At 39.4% G+C, this 16,492-nt stretch overlaps 1 protein-coding gene across 1 annotated transcript; it reads right to left on the bottom strand.

Annotated features, from left to right (window-relative positions):
- Nucleotides 1-927: 927 nt before the first annotated feature.
- LOC124132105 (myosin heavy chain, striated muscle-like) lies at nt 928-14,107 on the bottom strand. The gene is made up of 33 exons (XM_048400872.1): nt 13,854-14,107; nt 13,446-13,589; nt 13,164-13,320; nt 12,946-12,973; nt 12,619-12,724; nt 12,342-12,434; nt 12,080-12,143; nt 11,839-11,937; nt 11,624-11,727; nt 11,039-11,440; nt 10,717-10,887; nt 9,687-9,990; nt 9,395-9,471; nt 8,999-9,086; nt 8,736-8,853; nt 8,311-8,568; nt 7,710-8,175; nt 7,002-7,357; nt 6,782-6,872; nt 6,469-6,612; nt 6,114-6,280; nt 5,919-5,997; nt 5,518-5,763; nt 5,101-5,297; nt 4,794-4,926; nt 4,180-4,396; nt 3,713-3,953; nt 3,304-3,496; nt 2,853-3,113; nt 2,380-2,406; nt 2,069-2,281; nt 1,669-1,869; nt 928-1,197 (listed from the first exon to the last, which is right to left on the bottom strand). The coding sequence occupies exons 1-33, from the start codon at nt 14,049-14,051 to the stop codon at nt 1,033-1,035; spliced, it is 5,808 nt and encodes a 1,935-aa protein (XP_048256829.1). The 5' UTR covers nt 14,052-14,107; the 3' UTR covers nt 928-1,032.
- Between the last annotated feature and the right edge of the window lie 2,385 nt (nt 14,108-16,492).

Below are 16,492 nucleotides of genomic sequence, written 5' to 3'. Positions count from 1 at the left end.
GGATGAATGTCTGGTGTGGGAAGGCACTGTGCAGTACAGAAGTTTAGTAACTTATACAACATGAAAGATGTGGAGTGAGAATGTACTATGTAGTGGATATGTTCAGTAACTAATATAGAGTGAATGATCTGGAGTGAGATGGTAGTATGTAGTGGATATGTTTAGTAACTTACATAGGATGAATGTCTGGTGTGGGAAGGCACTGTGCAGTACAGAAGTTTAGTAACTTATACAACATGAAAGATGTGGAGTGAGAATGTACTATGTAGTGGATATGTTCAGTAACTAATATAGAGTGAATGATCTGGAGTGAGATGGTAGTATGTAGTGGATATGTTTAGTAACTTACATAGGATGAATGTCTGGTGTGGGAAGGCACTGTGCAGTACAGAAGTTTAGTAACTTATACAACATGAATGATGTGGAGTGAGAATGTACTATGTAGTGGATATGTTCAGTAACTAATATAGAGTGAATGATCTGGAGTGAGATGGTAGTATGTAGTGGATATGTTTAGTAACTAATATAGGATGAATGTCTGGTGTGGGAAGGCACTGTGCAGTACAGAAGTTTAGTAACTTATACAACATGAAAGATGTGGAGTGAGAATGTACTATGTAGTGGATATGTTCAGTAACTAATATAGAGTGAATGATCTGGAGTGAGATGGTAGTATGTAGTGGATATGTTAAGTAACTAATATAGGATGAATGTCTGGTGTTAGAAGGCACTGTGCAGTGCAGAAGTTTAGTAACTTATACAACTTGAATGATGTGGAGTGAGAAGGTACTATGTAGTGGATATGTTTAGTAACTAATATAGTGACAATGGTCTTGAGGGATAAATAGTATATTAACGCTTTTGGGATAAATGCATGTGTAGGTAAAAGCTGACAGTGATGTGGATCGCTAGGTAGGACAGAAAACCTTTTCATAAATATGCTTTATTGACTTTCAAACAAGGAGGCTTATCAATAAATAAGGTTTATATATTGAACAGTGATCACTTCATTGGAAGGCCAGCCAACATGAGTTATTGAGTCGTCTTCGAGTAGCTGCGAACGACGGAAACAGAGACGCGGTTCTTGACTCTGAGTTTCTGGACAGTTGCCTCAGCGGAGTCGGCTCTCTCCTCAGCGTACTCCAGGTCCTGCTGCATCTTGCGGAACTTCCCCAGGTTCATGGTCGCAATCTCCTCCTGGAAGCAACGGAAATAGGTTCACGTATAATCGAGTTTATATGAAATTTGGGGTTTGCTGTGGAAATTAGTCATTGTGATCATAGTTCCTTCTCCAACTATCAATTGTTTGGTCTTATGTATTGTTTGATAGGCTTTTCTTAGAAGATGACGGATGACAAAGTAGACACAATTTATGGATAACAACTTCTTTGTTGTGGTCTGATGTAGCCTAATCCAAATAATTGATATATGTGCGGGGAGATAATAAGGACACAGTTTCTATTGAAACGATATTAACTGAATATGATAAGGCATTACAATATAAAAAGGTTCAGTGTTGGTTATTGAACCTCAATTAACTTTGCATGAGCCCGATTGACAGTAAAAGCTGCATTGTAGAGGATGAACCCATCCTTTTACCACCGGTAAATGTTTAATACATTCAGATTGATACAGGTGAGTGTTCAAAGTGAATATGTCTTCACTTACCACTTCCTCAATATGTATCCTGTAGGCCTTCAGTTTAGCATTCAGTTTGTCCACAGTCTCCTGGAGTCTCTCCTGGGTCTTCCTGTCCTCTTCAGCTTGGAAAACTAGATCCTTCAGACGACGTTCCGCAAAACGAAAACTTTTCCGGGTTTCCGCATGAAGGCGCTGCTCGTTCTCAAGCTCAGAATTCAGTGCACGAATCTAAACGATTAGAAATGAAGATATACAACACTACTGAATAAGGCAATATCACAGTTTGTGATAATTAAATACTTTCACACTAATTTGTTCATTTTTGCGTAGATGATTAGTTTGACATATATTTGATATCCCATTACATATATACTAGTATTATACTGTTGGAATGCAACAGGCTACAACTTTGCCGCATAACACCCACCTTATGTTCGAGTTTCTGGATCATCTTCCTGCCACCCTTGATTCCCAAGCCCTCGGTTTCCTCAATTCGGATCAGAAGCTCCTTCACTTGACTCTCAAAGTGCATCTTGACCTTCATCAGCTGCCTGCTGTTGTTCTGCTCAACTCGGAGCTCTTCAGACACACGGGTGAAATCAGCAACAGCGCGCTTACAGTTCTCCTCGGATATCTTGATTTGGCTGTGCATATCATCCAGGTCAGACTGCAACAATGAAAATACATGATAACTGTGTTGGGCATTTGCACATGTATTAACCCATCGGATAACTTGATTTGGCTTCTCATGTCATCAAGGTCGGACTGTAGAAAATAACAATAAATAATTAATGCATTAGACAGGTGCACATGACCTTTCCAAAACTTGTTGTTTACTGGCTTCAGGAGAAAAGAGTTGGAGCAAAAGAAGCTATGACAGCTTGCTAACTATGAAACACGTTTTTTTTCTGTGCACTTGTTGATTCTGGATTAAGGTGCAATCATGATAGGTCCCTGTGAAACAACAAAATCAATCAGAAATGTTTTGACAATGGACATCACGTTATTGCCATTTCGGGGCTTCAATTTTTATCATCAAAGCCCAAAGCGGCCAATGGTCGTAATCGGGGACTGTCATAAATTCAAGTCCACCGTCCGAGGATCCTGGCGCTTAAAGAACTTTACTCTACACAATCACAGGTTCCTCAGTTGATCATACTCAGTACATTAATGTTTGTTTTAAAATATCTGATTCTTAACTGTCGTCTCACCTGCATTGCAGTGAAGTCGCTTTCAAACTTCCTCTTCTGGCTTGAGGTTGAGGTGATCTGGACAGTAAGCATGTTCATGCGTGCTGTGATGTCATTCAGTTCAAGTTCGGCGGTCTTGCGGGCGCGTTCAGACGACTCCAGAGATGTGCGCATCTCCTCACTCTCTCCCTTTAGTATGTTACAGCGGCGTTCAAGAGACTGGTAGGCTTCGCGAGACTCTTCACGTGATCTCTGGAAGTCCTCGATCTTAATGTACAGCTCCTAAAATCAAAAATCAAATTTGAGTGTTGAGATCTTCCACGAAATATATCCCAATATCATTTCGATAAACTTATGTCTGCAAAAATGGTTAAGCTGATTCTAGCGATATCTGAGAATTGACGGAAACCTCTTATAACCTGCTGTTGTATATGTCGAATTCTTAAGAATGATTGTGGGACATATTATATACCCTGATCTCAACGTTGTATTTCTTGGAACCTGTCTCAGCCTCAACACGAGAACGATTTGCTGCATCAAGGGCGATCTCAAGCTCATTGATGTCTTGTTCTAATTTCTTCTTGATCTTCATGGCGTCATTCTTGCCCTTGGTTTCGGATTCCAAACTGATTTGCAGGGACGCCATAACCTTTTGATGGTTGCGACTGCAGAAATACATATGCATGATCAATAAGCTTTAAATAAAAATCCTATATGAACTACTTAGCTTGTTAGACACTTCTACACTGAGGCAATAAAACTGTCTGGTATTCTTTGGTCTTACATTGTTTGACATCGAACGGATAAATTGTTTCATTAAGTGATTGGTTAAGGCAAGAAAAAGAAAGTCTGTAGAAAAATGTATAATATCAATATCTCACCGAGTGTTCTCAAAGTCTTCTTCCTTCTCTGCTATACGTCTGTCAATGTCGGCTCTGACTTGAGCCAACTCCAAAGTTATCCTCGTCACCTTGGCCTCCTCCTGTTCTAGAGAGGACTCAGCCTCCTCCAGGGCAGTCTGGAGTTCCTCCTTCTCCATCTGGAGACGTTTGCACATCTTCTCGACGTCGTGAACGCCACGGCCTCCGTCACTTAACTGAGAAGTTACTTCCCGGACTTCAACTGAAAGATTCCAAGCGGAAGAGTATATGAAAATATACATGTAAAAATGTATCATTGCTGATTAAGTAAACTTAAGAATGAAAATAATACTGAATATAGACAACCGAGACAATTTAAGACAATTTATAAAGATTTAATTTATAAAGATGAGTCCGTGATGTTTCATATAGTAGGGCACCTGTTACATAATTTCATAAGTATCCGTAAAAAGCACGAAGACACATACCAGACAAGTTTTTGTTTTCTCTTGTTAAAGTCTCCACTTGACTATGGTATTCCTCAACTTGACTACGGAACCGGAAGAGATCAGTTGAGTAGTTACGTGACTCTTTTTGAGAAACTTCTAGCTCTGTATGCAAGTTGGTGACCTTGACCTGCCATTCCTGCACCGTCCTGTCAAACATTCTCTGCTTCTTCTCCAAGGTCGTAGATGTTGCGTTAGCCTGAAGTGCGTTTTGGTTGGAATGATGCATATCACTACAGCAAGTGCATGTACATAAAAAGCCATTAGCTACAGATAAAACAAAACCTGTTCACAGAGATGACCATGATTAATTTTGAAACATGTTATAAGGATATAGAAGCAATGAAAGTTCAAAGAGTCGGTTGTAAGTAATTTAGTAATCCGCCTTTGTTCTCGACTCTTTTGCTTCCTTTTTCACCTTTCGCGAACACCTGGTATCATCACTATTTTATAATGATTTGTGAACACGTACTAATGATATAGTCGGAATCGTACTATTGACTGTGTTTTGGGCAGAGCTTTCTTATGATTATGGAAAGGACGTTGTCGCTTTTTGTTATTTATTAATGAGAATACCATGTACAACATGTACTTACCCTATCAACATCAACCATGAGATCTTCTAATTCTCCCTGTAGTCTAAATTTGACCTTCTCCAGCGCATTGCACTTGGCATAGGCTGTTTGTAGGCATTGTTCTGACTCTGTCAGCTTAACCTGGAGACGACGCCTGAAGAACCAAACATTTCTATTGCAACCAGACACAAATTATATAATTCTTCTGAACCACTCAACATTTATAACTCTTCTATAGGAGTTTTACATGTCTGTCAAAGCCAAACAAAACAATTGTGTTAATATAATTTTTTAAAGATACCTTTCAAGAAATTAACCTATTTGTTACCTGGACTCTTCAATTTCTTCCATCCTACAAATGCCCTCAGTCTCGAACTTGGACTTCCACTGCTGAGCTTCATTGTTCGCCTTAGCCAGCTGACGTTGAAGTGTGGCAGTCCTCTCGTGTTCTTCCTCTAGCTGATCACGAATGCTCACCATATCCGAGTTCAGGTTTCGAACATCAGATTGGAGTTTCATGCGAATCTGCAGAAGACGTTATTGAGATGTGATACATTAGCGTTCACGTTAATAGACAAATGCACATGTAATGTTTGCATTTCAAATGAAATATCAATAATAAGAAACATTTCTAACAGTCAGTATTGTGAATAATAGTTTTGCCGTGCCATTAACGTTATTCACTTACTCTTGTTGACTATGTTGACTAAAATAATAATGCGAATAGATTATGTGAATAACCTACCCTTGACTCTTCCTCCAAACGTGTCTTGGCTTCCTCCAAGTGACTAGACAGAGTGGATTTCTCTTTACTCAGGTGACTGACGTGATGTTCAGCCTCCTCGAGCTGACGGGTGAGGTCACTACATTCTGTCTGTAGTTTGAACTTTTGGGACTGGATTTCATTGATTTGTCGAGTTCCCTCTTCAATCGTCACGTTCATCTCGGTGATATGGGTCTCCACCTGTTTGGACATCTTTTCGGAGCAACCCTGAGAGGGAGATGGGTTCTAATATAGTTCATTGAAGAAGCAGTTTATGGATTCTTTTTCAGTTTATTGACATCGTTTAGATATTAGAAATATTGTTTCATCTAAAGAACGCAATGACATTATCAATCAATAGACAAACACATGCAGTTGCTTACCCTGTTCTTCTTGACGTGATCAAGCTGGGCTTGAAGTTCATCAATTTCCCCCTTCATTATTTGATTCTCCTTCTCGAGTCTGAGGACATGATTGAAATAGGGGTTCAACATAGGTCAAAATGTGCTTGATGAATTCAATCAATTATTGTCAATTACAAATGACTCGCGAGTGTAAAATTACATCACATCACTTACTTGCTCTTCAGTTTGAGTAGTTGTTCAAGCTGATCACTGAGCTCGTTGACAGCATCTTGGTGTTTCTTACGAAAGACAGTAATCTGTGTTTCATGGTGAATAGCACTTTCTTCAAGATCCCGGCGCATCTTTAGAATCTCATGTTCCCGTTTCTTGTTTAGCTCAACCTGTCACAATATGAACAGATCAAATATAGTTATGAAAATCATGCGTTTTGTTATATTATTATAATTGTCAAACAGAAATATACAAAATACTCCCACGATCAGGGACAAAAAAACTTTTCAGTGTGTCAGTGATAATACTCAAGATCTTTGAAATGGCATATATTTCTTTTGTAGCCTGAAGGATATACCTGAATTGACGTGGCACCACCAGCTTCGTCCAAACGTTCAGAAAGTTCTTCAAGTTCACGAGCAAACTCCATCCTTTGCTTCTCAACCTTGCATCGTGATTGTCTTTCTGCTTCTAGTTCCTCCTCAAGTTCCTCAATGTGAGCCTAAATTAGGACCAGAAGGCTGATGAATCGATCTATATGTTTGGTTTAGTGTTCATATTGAGGGTTATATTACGAAATTAATTTGTCCTGAAGACACAAATAATTTTCATCAGTGATGTGTTTAGGCTGTACATTGAGCATGAAAATAAAGAACGGTTTATTTTTATACCTGCAACTCCTTGATTTTTCTCTGAAGTTGAGCCCCATGACCTTGCTCATCTTCAAGTTGTGCGCTTATTGTGTCCATATCTTTGTCCTTCCTGATTAAAGGAAATACGTGACAATCACATCGTCATCAAGTAATTACCTTTCCTCTACATTTTAACACTGTAAACACGTACGAAGTACAAATGACAATAAACTTATTCTTGTGTAAAACACCACAGTACCTCTTAATTGTGTCTTCCATTTCACGCCTAATGCGCTCCAGTTCTTCAACAACTTCCTGTGTCATCTTCAGATCTTGTTCCAACTTTCTCTTGACCTTCTCAACGTCAGCTCGCACCTTTTTCTCACGTTCAAGAGCGTCCTCCATATCATCTAGAGAATGTTCTAGTTTGGTTTTTAATTTAGTAAGGTGGTTCACCTTGTCTTCTTCAGCCTGAAGAGCGTCAGCTGTTTTCTGGTTTTGGGATTCAATGTCCTTCTTGTTCTTTGATAATTTAGCCATAGCTTCATCTTTTTGTGCAATTTCATCTTCTAGGGTTCTGATTTGGTTTTCTTTGGTTTTGGTTCCTTGTTCAGCCTACAACAGAAAAACACCTTTATGTGAGCTTTGTTTAAAATTCCTTTGGAAAGTATCATCGTTTGTCATCGTAATGCGAGATAAGCCTAAAGTGATGTAGGCCTTAGACGTTTACCATTCTGGTGAATCCCACGATCGTAATATGGTACTGAGAAGGTTCAGATGGGACCCCTAAATCTTTAAGGCACAGATAGCGAATTGCAGTGTACCAGACATCTTAACCACCGTTTCCTGACCTATATCTTGTGGACCATTACTGGGCAGTTTCATTGCATAGTATCTAATTAATTACGTTCTTTTAATTATCTGCTTTAATTACAACGAATCCCAACTCGAGAGATTATTTACATACCTTATCAAGGCATCTCTCAAGTTCCTCTATATCTTTCTTCAGCTCGTTGTTTTCGGTTTCCATTTGCTTCTTCTTCTCAACAGCATCAGCATTTACATCTTCCTCATCCAAGAGACGCTCCTCCAGTTCCTTCAGTTGAGTTTCAAAGTCATTTTTCTGTTTAAGCAACTGCTCAACTCTTTCTTCGCAGTCATCGATGGTGTCTTGCTTTGTCTGGACCTCTAGGAATAGATCATTTTTAGCCTGCATCAAGGTAACGTTCTGTTCCTCGAGTTCCTTTGATCTGGACGTGATCTTCTCCAGCTCTCCCTTTGTTTTGGCCAGTGCTTCCTCCTTTTGTTTCATTTCATCTTCAGCAGCAGCAATACTGAGAAGAGGCTTGACCTTGGTGTAGAATCTCCACCAGCACCAGTTCCTCATAGCCAGCCATTTGCGGATATTCTTCTGAATCATTTCCAGGGCAACTCTAAAAAGGAAATTCTATAATGACAATAACCATTTTCTAAAAGCGCCTTTTCGTACATGTTCAAGAGAAGACAGAAACATCAAGTGTTTAATTAAAACAATAAAGTTGATAGGTTACGTGATCACTGATGGTTACCTCTTGTCATGAAGATTCTTTAGGTATGTCCTCATTAAGTAGCCGCGTATGTGAGCTTGGAAGAGAGCCACAATCGTTGACAGACGCTCGTCACGAAGTTCCTCAAGGTGACCGAGGACACCGGCCTTGAAAAACACTTTGGTATTGCCCAGACGATACTCATCTGGGTTCATTTGCAGAGCCTCCAAGATTTTCCCAGAGACGACTTTGCCCTCAACGAAGCCTTGGGGAATAGCATTGGGGGCCAAGATGGAGTATCTGTTTGTAAACAAAAGAAAACCTCATTTAAATATTTGTTAATGTTAAATGAAACACATGCAAATCAAAAAATGGAAACGAATGACAATGACGAGATCAATGTGTTGAATATATCACCCTACAGTAAATAAACATATTGAACATTGATCAAGGCGAACATGTTTCACCTTTGTTTGAATTCAGAGTACACGACTCTGCTGGGAAAGCCCTTTCTGCAGATACGGATTCCTTCAAGTACACCATTACACTGAAGCTGGTGGAGCACGAGACCAGCATCAATCAGACCTGGAAATAGAAATCCAGTTCATCTTCATTAGAACAATGACAGGTCGACCTATTTTCAATGACATCAAACTTTACTTTGTATACATGATACGATTCACAGCATGTTATGTTCAATCAAAGAAACGAATGTAACTTCTGTACGCACCTGGTGTTTTGGTCTCGTTGGGGATGATACATCGGACAAAGTGTGGGTGGGTTGTGTACAAGTTCTTCATCAGCTTGTTTAGCGATTCCTGAAACAAATACATTTCATTATGATCTCTTACATCAGGCGGTTTTAATGTTTTGAGAGTAAGTGAGTTCGTGAGTGAGAATGTTTGACATAGTTACGTTGAGTTTTGAAAATTACTTAAGTATAAATGTATGAGGGATCTTAATATACTCTCTTTTGAGAGGAAGTGAGTGAGTGAGAATTTCTGCATAAATTCTACCATGTCACGGTGAGTTTTTAAAATGCTAAAGTATAAATGTATAAGGTATGTTTGGCTCACTATACACTTTTAAATAGCACAGTGAAAGATATAAATGAATATAATCCTACCCTGTGAGTGGCAGAGATTGTCTGGAAAGCAGAACTCTTCTTCTTCTTCTTACCGGCACCAGCAGCTGCTGCAGCATCTGAAACATTGACGGGATATACATTATTTATTCAGAGAGGGATGTTTGCCATCATTAGAGTTTTGAAATAACTTATGAATATAGTCTTTAATGTGCTTCTTTTGTGAATTCCTATGTCGTTCATGTTGAACTTACATACATAAAGCAACTACAAGCATTTCATTTGAGCATGAGTGACATAACCCTAACCCTGACCCTAACCCTAACCTACACACCTGCTTCAGCTGGAGTGAAGAGCAACTGCACAAGTGGTTCTTTAGACTGTTTCAGGAGATCAACAATGGTCTCATTGACAGGGTCCTTGTTCTTCTCGAGCCAGCCTCCAATGTTATAGGGAACTGTTCCAGCGTAGTGCTTCAGGGCGAAGTCACCGTGTTGACCTCCCTTCATTGACTTATTTGGCTTAAGGAAGTTTGGAGACTTGCCCATGTGGTTCTCGGACAGTTTGTCTTTAAAGCTCTTGTCAGATGCTTTGGGGAACATGCACTCCTCTTCCAAGATGGACAGTATACCCAAAGGCTGTAACATGATCATTTATAGAATATCTGGTTACGAGAAGATCGTAGTGTTATCTTTTTCAGCTCTGTGCTATGTTTATCAACATAATCATATTAGTTATGATGTCTTTAGTTGCCGTATATTGTGTCATATTAGGTTAGCAGAAAAATATTGGGCGAGGCGCGTGCTTACCTAATATGACACCGTATACGGCAACTAAAGACACCATAACGAATTTATTATGCCGAAAAGTTTACACTCTCTGGTATCCATATCGCACGTGTCATGTCAAAATGAAAACTTGACACTTACAACCGTACGTTGACGTGAAGGGTCAAAGGGAGACTTCAAACCTTAGAGACCAAACCTTGTTGAAAATTTTAACTATAATCTTTATCAATAAAGTCACGAATGTGATCTAAAAACAGATTATTGCCCTTGCACATCACAATTAATGATAGTAAAACACAAAACAGTGTCAAATAACGAATTTTGGTACCTGAATTTCCATGTGAAATATGTGAGGTGGGTGTTGGAAAATCCAAGATGGCTGTTACTGACGGTATACCGTCTCATATTAGGTCAGTATCAACCATCTTGGATTTTTACTGACGGTATACCGGCTCATGTGGGGTCAGTAGATCTGCTCTCTGATCAATCTCACTTCGAGGCATAATAATGCTGTTTATAATAGTATGCAAAAGTCTAATTGACCAATTACAGTCAATTATGTGAGAAGAGTTTTACCTTTTCAATGAGTTCAATGCAGGCCTGTAAATCCATGCCGAAGTCAATGAATTCCCAGACTATGCCTTCCTTCTTGTATTCTTCTTGCTCCAGCACAAACATGTGGTGGTTGAAGAATTGCTGCAGGCGCTCGTTAGTGTAGTTGATGCACAGTTGCTCGAAGCTGTTGAACTGTATGACATATATCAATCTTGTAAGTCTAAGAACAATCATTATTTGTTACAACTCACTGTTAACGGAAACGTAATAGTACTTATGGAATGTCTTTTGATAACTTCATCTATTATGTTTTGTTACTACTATAAAAACGAGTGTTACTTACATCAAAGATCTCAAACCCTGCAATATCCAGCACGCCAATGAAGAACTGTCTGGGTTTCTTGGTATCCAATGATTGGTTGACTCTCTTGACCAGCCAATTAAACACACGATCGTAGAGGGATTTGGACAAAGCACCAACAGAATAGAGAACCTGATTCTTGGTTCGTCCTTGAGTGACGTAATCCATTGCTACCTTGATCTTGGGTTTACACAGAGCCTTCAGGAAGTCTCCACAGTTGACGCCCAACAGGAAGGAAACCTTCTCAGCCTCAGCAGTTCCATCAGGCTCAGCCTGTTCACCCTTCTGTTTGAACTGCATCTCACCCATGTGCAAAATTGAACCAGTGCATTTATAGGCGCTCGTTTTCTCATCCCCAGTGAATCCCAGGACATCAAAGGCTTCCTAAATGAAAATGGAACGTTAACATGGGAGGGGTGCTGAGTAAAAAGACAATGGTTTTACTGATTTTGTTATATATAAAGTGAATTTCTACGATTTCCAGTACAACCTAAAATGATAATAATTGTGCAAACCATGTTCATAAAATTTATTCTGTTTTATGAAGAGTGTAATTATGGAACTAACATCAGTCATCTTCATCTCCTCAACATCGTCGATGCCGTTGACTGTAAGGACTCCCTGGTTGATGAAGGTGTACAGACCAGCATCAGGTTTGGCCACAATCGTCTCTGTAAATAAAGATTGATTTGGATTAATGAATTTAGCAATAGTTCAAATTATGTATTTTTCGTTGATTTTAACGCTATGTTTAACGCATGATGATGTGTAGTTATGCTTACCTAACACAGATGGAACAGCCTGTGACAGCATCTGGTAGAAGATGTGGTAGTTCCTTTCAACAGATTGTTGATACGTCACGCGAGATTTCTCAAGAAGATCTGGAATAAGATAGAATCCATTGTAGTCAATTTGTCTCACAGACATAAGTAATGTAATGTGAATAGAAATATAATATATTCATTTTATGTACATTTATCACCATTAATATACGATTATAACAAGTGTGGTCAAGTTACTCACATGTTTCAATATCTGCACCAGCGATTTTGCCAGATGTCGCGAAGTGAATTCGGACGAATTTTCCCTGCAGTGGAAAATAATGTCTCACAATCATTCGTGAATACATAAAGCAGTGAGATACGTTTAGGACAATGACAAAATATGCCATATTCTTAATTATATATGGTGCTTTGATTATGTATAACTGCCAGCAACATATATTATTTCTATTTTCGGGAAAAACATTACAGCACCGTAGTAAACAATATTCAAAGAAACTTACGAATCTGGAGGAGTTGTTATTACGGGATGTCTTGGCGTTTCCGTAGGCCTCAAGAACAGGATTAGCTTGCACGATTTGATCTTCGAGTGATCCCTTTCAAAGATACAATAGGTGTGTGTCTAAACAATGTATATCAAATGTATCAAGATGAAGTCTGAATGTTTCATTTATTCTCAGGATATATTTGAAAATCGTGTTATGTTAAGAACGATCATTGAAACTGAAACGAAAACTGAAATTCTTACATTGCTTCTGAAAGTTAGCTTTCACGTCTCACCTTCTTGTCCTCTTGTTCCCCTTCTCCTTTGGAGGCGGCGGCGACAAAGGCGAAATAGGCGATGACCTTCTTGGTGTTCTCAGTCTTTCCGGCTCCAGATTCACCACTGATTTGAATGTGATTATCAATTTTAAATGCTTGCTAATATATGTTATTATTTTAATAACACATCGGTATTAAATTTAAAATATTGTTTTACTTTCTAAAATTATTCATTGTTTTTTCAGAATGTGAATTTTAACACAAAATAGGTAGATAATGACTACTAAAGTTGAAATGCTGACACTTTGATCTTGTACTGTATTGTACACACAAAAGCTAACTTACGTGATCAGCATGGATTGATTTTCACGATCTGTAACAAAAAGTAGTATTTATCATTATATTGGTAACATGTAAGTCTTGTGAGAGGGGCATGAAGAGTATCTGTATACACTTTTATATAATATTTAACCCTTTAGGTTAGCCCTTCAAACTTTTGTTGTTGTTTTTATATTAGTTACTTATTGTGATTTGTTAATGGCAGAAAACAGACTAAACCTTACCTTGGACCATGAACTGGTAGGCGTTGTCCGAGATGGAGAACAAGTGAGGAGGCATCTCGGTCTTCCTCTTGCCCCTATACTTGGCCACGATGGACGGGGTGTAGATGGGGAGACGGCGGTAGGGGTTGATGGCGATGCAGAACAAGCCAGAGTATGTCTGAAGGATGGAGATTATCAGTTTATGGTCATTTGTTACGCTGAGGTTGTTTTGTTAATAAAACATCTTAAGGTTCATGTTGGTAATATGGTTTATCTTATATATGTACATAGTATGACACTTACATAGATCATGCCAGAGGTGTATCTGGACCTCAGGTTATACAGGACGGCGGCTTCGTTCAGGTAGGTCATGTTGGCGATATCCTCGATCTTCTCGAACTTGGGAGGGTTCATCGATTGAACTTCATCTTTTTTGAACGTCTTAGTCTGAAATAACAAGCAATTTAAAGGGTTGTTTTAATGATATACAGGTGTCAATAAAACTGTGTTGAAACTTAATAAAAGTGTACGCCCCCTTTTCGTCTCCTTCGCAGCAACACCTCTTTGTTTTCGTGCATTCACAACTGGCCGATGATGAACAATATAGATTGCTGAAATAACAGTATCTTATTTACAAATTCCTTATTTGTCTCTCAAGGATAATAACAATGGCCATTAATAATACATGTCAATCAACCTTTTGAAAATTACCTCATTCGTCTCAAGGATAAGGACGGTGAGTTCTTCGCCCTTTGTACTCTTCAGTTCTGCAGCACGGAAACCCTGCTCTGCATCAGGGGCCCAGCACGATTTTTTGGCATCAAAGGACTTGTTCTGCTCCTTCAGCAATTTCTTGCGGTCCACAGCAAGATACTGCATCTCAGGGTCGGTAGGATCGTAGGAGGCCATGTTGACGTCGCAGACGAGAGCAGGTGGATTAAACGTTAAAGGAGAGGAGTCAGGTTATCAGCGCTGAAATGGAGAAATGAATTATCCTAAGTATGCGGTTCAGATAAATATTAATATATGTTTATGAGTAAATCGGAGTTGGGCGTGTTTCAATGAAGAAACTCTTACTTTAAATGCTACCTTCCTAGCAAATAGTGATATTAGATTTTCAACGTAGTTGTAAGATTATCAAAAATACATACGGCTGTAGCTGATCTGATTCGTCTGAGGTTTACGACCTATTTATATACACATGAAGTTACAAGCAAGGTATTGATTGGCTGATTTGCAGTACTTCGCCCTTCTCATTGGACAGCATGATAATGCCATCTGCTTACTAGTCAGCTGCAGGGGGTAAACATGTGGAAGAGGGTCGGGAAGGGGGGTCTTTGCCCCACCATGTGATAACTGTTAGGGGTAATGTTATCCAGACCACGTTAGAGCTACTGCCCCATTCAATGAAGTGTCATATTACAATAAATTAGCATATTATCTTCCTAATGTTTGCCGATTTGGTTCCACGTAATAATGGCGGTAATGGAATCAGCCTTGTGTTATACCACCACACGTAACTTCGTACCAACCGGTCTTCTGTGTTTTTTCATTGCTTTGACATCTAACATCATACATTTGCTTTTAACTAGAAACTTGTATCAGCATGTGAAAACATGCTTTCATGGAAACATGTATCAATATTCCAGGAATGTTGAAGTTACAAAGATTAGCGTGTAGTCATTTTATAGGTCAAACGTTCCGGACGGGAATATTTACAATCAACAGCAGCTATAGAGAGAGAGAGAGAGTTTCGTGTTTTCAGTGAGTGAGTGGGTTGGCTTTAACGCCGCTTTTAACAGTATTCCAGTTATATCACGGCGTGTCAGCTTAATGTGTGAGGAAAGCCCTAAGTGATGCAGGTCTAAGACGTTTACCACTTCGGTGAAACCCACGAGCACGCGTATGGTGCTGACAAACCAAGAAACATAATCGGGGCGAAACGGGATTCGAACCCACAATCATAGGTTTCTGGCATGTCCAAGGGACGCAACTCTGCATAGCGAATCGCGGCGCCTTAGACGACTGGGCCACCCGTGCCCCCCCGTGTTTTCAGATATGGCCAGCATCATAAATTGTTTGAAGGAAATACCACTCGTCTCAGAAGTCTCATAAACTGTAGGGACGGCGGGGTAGCCTAGTGGTTAAAGCGTTCGCTCGTAACGCCGAGGCCTAGGTTCGATTCCCCACAAGGGACAATATGTGAAGCCCATTTCTGGTGTCCCCCACCGTGGTGATGCTGGAAATGCTGAGAGCGACGTAAAACCATACACACTCACTCACTCACTCATAATCTGTACTGAAAGCTTCCTAACAGGAACAGACATTTTGTGCTTCATTAGCCTGGTTTAGTCCCCATAATTAATTTATTGTAAATGAATGAAATATAGCAATGACAGAAAGGAAAGAAAAGGAAAGGATATGTGAAATGTGTAAGTTAAGATGTCTCAAAGATGAGTATAGTTTTATTCTCATTTTCCCCAAATACGATACAAACCGTCGTATCACATCGTATATATCGTATATTGTGCACTTCTGTTCTGTATACCCTAACGTGGCGTCGGATTCGAAGGCGTCCACTGATGTGGTCATATGTGCCAATCATCACGTACTCAATAGCAGAGAGTGTTCAAAGCCGAGATTTTCTACTTCTACCACTTCAGAGTCCCTGAGGGGGCACGGGTGGCCCAGTCGTCTAAGGCGCCGCGATTCGCTGTGCAGAATTGCGTCCCTTGGGCACGCCAGAAACCTATGATTGTGGGTTCGAATCCCGGTTCCCCCCGATTATGTTTCTAGGTTTGTCAGCACCATACGCGTGCTCGTGGGTTTCACCGAAATGGTAAACGTCTGAGACCTGCATCACTTCGGGCTGTCCTCCCACATTAAGCTGACACGCCGTGATATGACTGGAATACTGTTAAACCCAACTCACTCACTCACTCACTCAGAGTCCCTGAGAAAAGAACTATCTTTAAGCTAATAATTTAATTCGGGCATCTCATATATAAATAAACAAGGTATATATCAAATATCAGTTAGCTACTTACATATTCGTGGAAATCATATATCACTAAAAGTAAAATATGCAGTGAGTCCTGATGGAAAGATTTCATGTATGAGTAACTACTCCATTGGAGTAATTTGAATAGATAATATTTTATGAATTATCTGGAGTGAGAAAGTATTTCGTGGTGTATATGTACAGTAGATAATATTGTATGAATTATCTGGAGTGGAAAAGTATTAGTTGGTGTATATGAACAGTTGATAATATTGTATGATTTATCTGGAGTGAGAAAGTATTGCGTGGTTTATATGTACAGTTGATAATATTGTATGAATTATATGGA

This window comes from Haliotis rufescens, unplaced genomic scaffold (genome assembly GCF_023055435.1).
Source record: "Haliotis rufescens isolate VD_foot unplaced genomic scaffold, xgHalRufe1.0.p SCAF_20, whole genome shotgun sequence".
NCBI lineage: Eukaryota > Metazoa > Mollusca > Gastropoda > Lepetellida > Haliotidae > Haliotis > Haliotis rufescens.
This window is presented reverse-complemented; position numbering and strand designations above follow the sequence as displayed.